Source organism: Palaemon carinicauda, chromosome 18 (genome assembly GCF_036898095.1).
Source record: "Palaemon carinicauda isolate YSFRI2023 chromosome 18, ASM3689809v2, whole genome shotgun sequence".
Classification (NCBI taxonomy): Eukaryota; Metazoa; Arthropoda; class Malacostraca; order Decapoda; family Palaemonidae; genus Palaemon; species Palaemon carinicauda.
In genome coordinates, this window is record NC_090742.1 from 18,661,364 (window position 1) to 18,663,863 (window position 2,500).

General features: G+C 34.7%; 1 protein-coding gene and 1 long non-coding RNA gene across 2 annotated transcripts in view; both read left to right on the top strand.

Moving 5' to 3' along the window:
- Positions 1-2,500, top strand: part of LOC137657666 (uncharacterized) — a 415,410-nt gene that overhangs the window by 33,904 nt on the left and 379,006 nt on the right. The window lies entirely within an intron of this gene.
- The window catches only part of LOC137656999 (pro-resilin-like), a 2,836-nt gene continuing 722 nt past the window's right edge, over positions 387-2,500 (top strand). The window contains exons 1-3 of the mRNA XM_068391348.1: positions 387-453; positions 950-1,048; positions 2,472-2,500. The exon at positions 2,472-2,500 is cut by the window's right edge and continues 722 nt beyond it. Of these exons, the coding sequence (XP_068247449.1) occupies positions 442-453; positions 950-1,048; positions 2,472-2,500 (140 nt within the window). The 5' untranslated portion in view covers positions 387-441. The remainder of the gene's footprint in view (positions 454-949; positions 1,049-2,471) is intronic.

Sequence of the window (2,500 nt, forward strand, 5' to 3'; positions counted from 1 at the left end):
TCCACTACCTTGCCAGACGTATAACTACTCGGTCTTTCCCCGTCCTCGGGTAGGGGGAGAGGGAGTAGTCATACCCTAGTAAGAGCGCTTCTCCCTTTCTGAACTACAAAGTTCAGAAAGGGAGAAGAGTTGAATCGGCGTTTTTGACGATCGTATACACTGGTTAAGAAAGGAATATAGATTTTGAACAAAGTGAGATTTCGTCATTTACCAATTTGAAACAACTGAAACCTCGACATGATTCCCTGACAATGTCAAGTCCCGTCACTAGGCATCATTACAATGCAGGAGGCTTTATCAGGTTTCCACGATACGCCTGAATTACAAACACTACCTTTCTTCGAAGGAACTGTCACTCGAGGTTGGCCATGAAGTTGCTTGTATATATAAGACTGTCGTGGATTTGAAAGCAATCAGTCGTTCAAGACAACGTCTTACAATATGTACACTTGGGTATGTTCTTGGTAGTTAGCTGTGATACAAAACTAGCTGTTTCGTTTACGTCATTGCTAGGATTAAAAGCTTAGCGCTGTTTCTTCTAATTGTTATTATTATTATTATTATTATTATTATTATTATTATTATTATTAGTATTATTATTTTGTAAATGTGTTATTCTTTTACAAGGATATTTTATTTACAAATGAAGTGATTTCCTTGAAATTATTTAGATTGCAGTACAGAGATGTTATCGTCCAATTTTCTAAAAAGTACAATTTTGTTGGTATTATCATTGTTACCGAATATTGCTTAATTTGAAAGACAACTACGCTTCAATTCATTACATTATTGTAAGTTTTTCATTCTTCTCTCAAACACCTTTGGTAAAAAATCTATTATGATTTAAACCCTACAGATTTTATTGGTCCTTAAGAAATCACTGACTCGGGTTTCTCCTTCTTATTGGTATTGTTTTAATTCTAATCAAAATTTTACTCAATTTTTTCAGATCATTCTATTTTGTTTGGTTAATATGGCCCTGTCTAGGCCTGAAAACACTCATCCGATCGGGTATGTTATTCCCACACCAGGACCCGATGACCATAAGGTGAATTATGACTTGATATGACTATCTATTCATATATCTATCTATCTATTTATCTATATTCCCATCTCTGTCTCTAGATTGATTGATTTGAGGTTTTCTAGCATCCTCAAATCAATTATCTATAGACAGAGATGGGAATATATCTCTGTCTATAGATTGAGTGATTTGAGGAAGCCAGAAAACCTCAAATCTATCAATCTGTAGACAGAGATGGGAATATATCTCTGTCTATAGATTGATTGATTTGAGGTTTTCTGGCATCCTCAAATCAATTATCTATAGACCGAGATGGGAATATAGGTAAATAGATAGATGAATGAATACTTTTATATATTTGCCTTTCTATCAATATATCTATATATCTCTATATCCGTCTATCAACTTATCTATCTATCTATCAATGTATTGTTAGCAATATTTCGCAATTTAAACACCTTTAGTAAAGTACTGAGGTTCTAGTGTTCATGTTCCTGTTTCACAATCTCCATATCTTTTGGAGGTATCTAGTATCATACCTAACACCTGAGTATTTATTTTACTGTGGAATGTCTGCAAACTTCATTTAAATGTAATTGTATTGGTACTCGTATGTTATTCTAAGTTTGTGCTAATTCTGAACAAAGAAAACGTAAAATATTATTTTTCTTAATTAGACATCATATATTTATGTGCACATTGATGTCATTTGACTGTATGCGTAATATTGTAATGAAAAATGTTACTGGAAGTGAGTGAGATAGTTTAATTGATACTTGAAAAAGAGAGAGAGAGAGAGAGAGAGAGAGAGAGAGAGAGAGAGAGAGAGAGAGAGAGAGAGAGAGAGAGAGAGAGGGGGGGGGGTATTTTTACTGTGTTGACCTTAATATGTCCATGCTAGGTAGGAGTGTCTGAAGTCTCAGAATATACGAGCAAGTTCCAATGTGAAATTAGGGGGTAAATTTTATACGGGCATCGATGCTAAATGAAGCAACCAAAGATGCCACTAATTATTTACCCAGAGGAAGGTTTGACACTGAAATTCGGAGTGGAAAAGAAGCCACTTCATTGAAGGGAATGCAAGATTAACGTTCCGTGTGATCGATTTACTTTGATATTTATTTTTGACTCTGAAGACAAGTTAAGTGGACCGTGTCAAACAGATTAAGAATGTTAAGAACGAGGACTGTAGGTTTTACTTATTGTGGTTGAATTATATCTAGATACTTATGACCAATAGTCATTCCTTTCTCAGTCCAAAATTTTAACATGGAATTAAATCATATCGTAACGAAACAGCTCACATGGAATTCTTTCTGACACCAAATCTTTTTATCAGAGATAGAAGATCCAGCCGTTTGTTGATAAAAAACCCCTATGGTATAAAAGAATTTCCCTCTTTTAAAGCTATGCCCTCTGTGATCAAACACTCCTTTCTTCACAACAGGGCATGCCCTTTGAATACAACTACGCCGT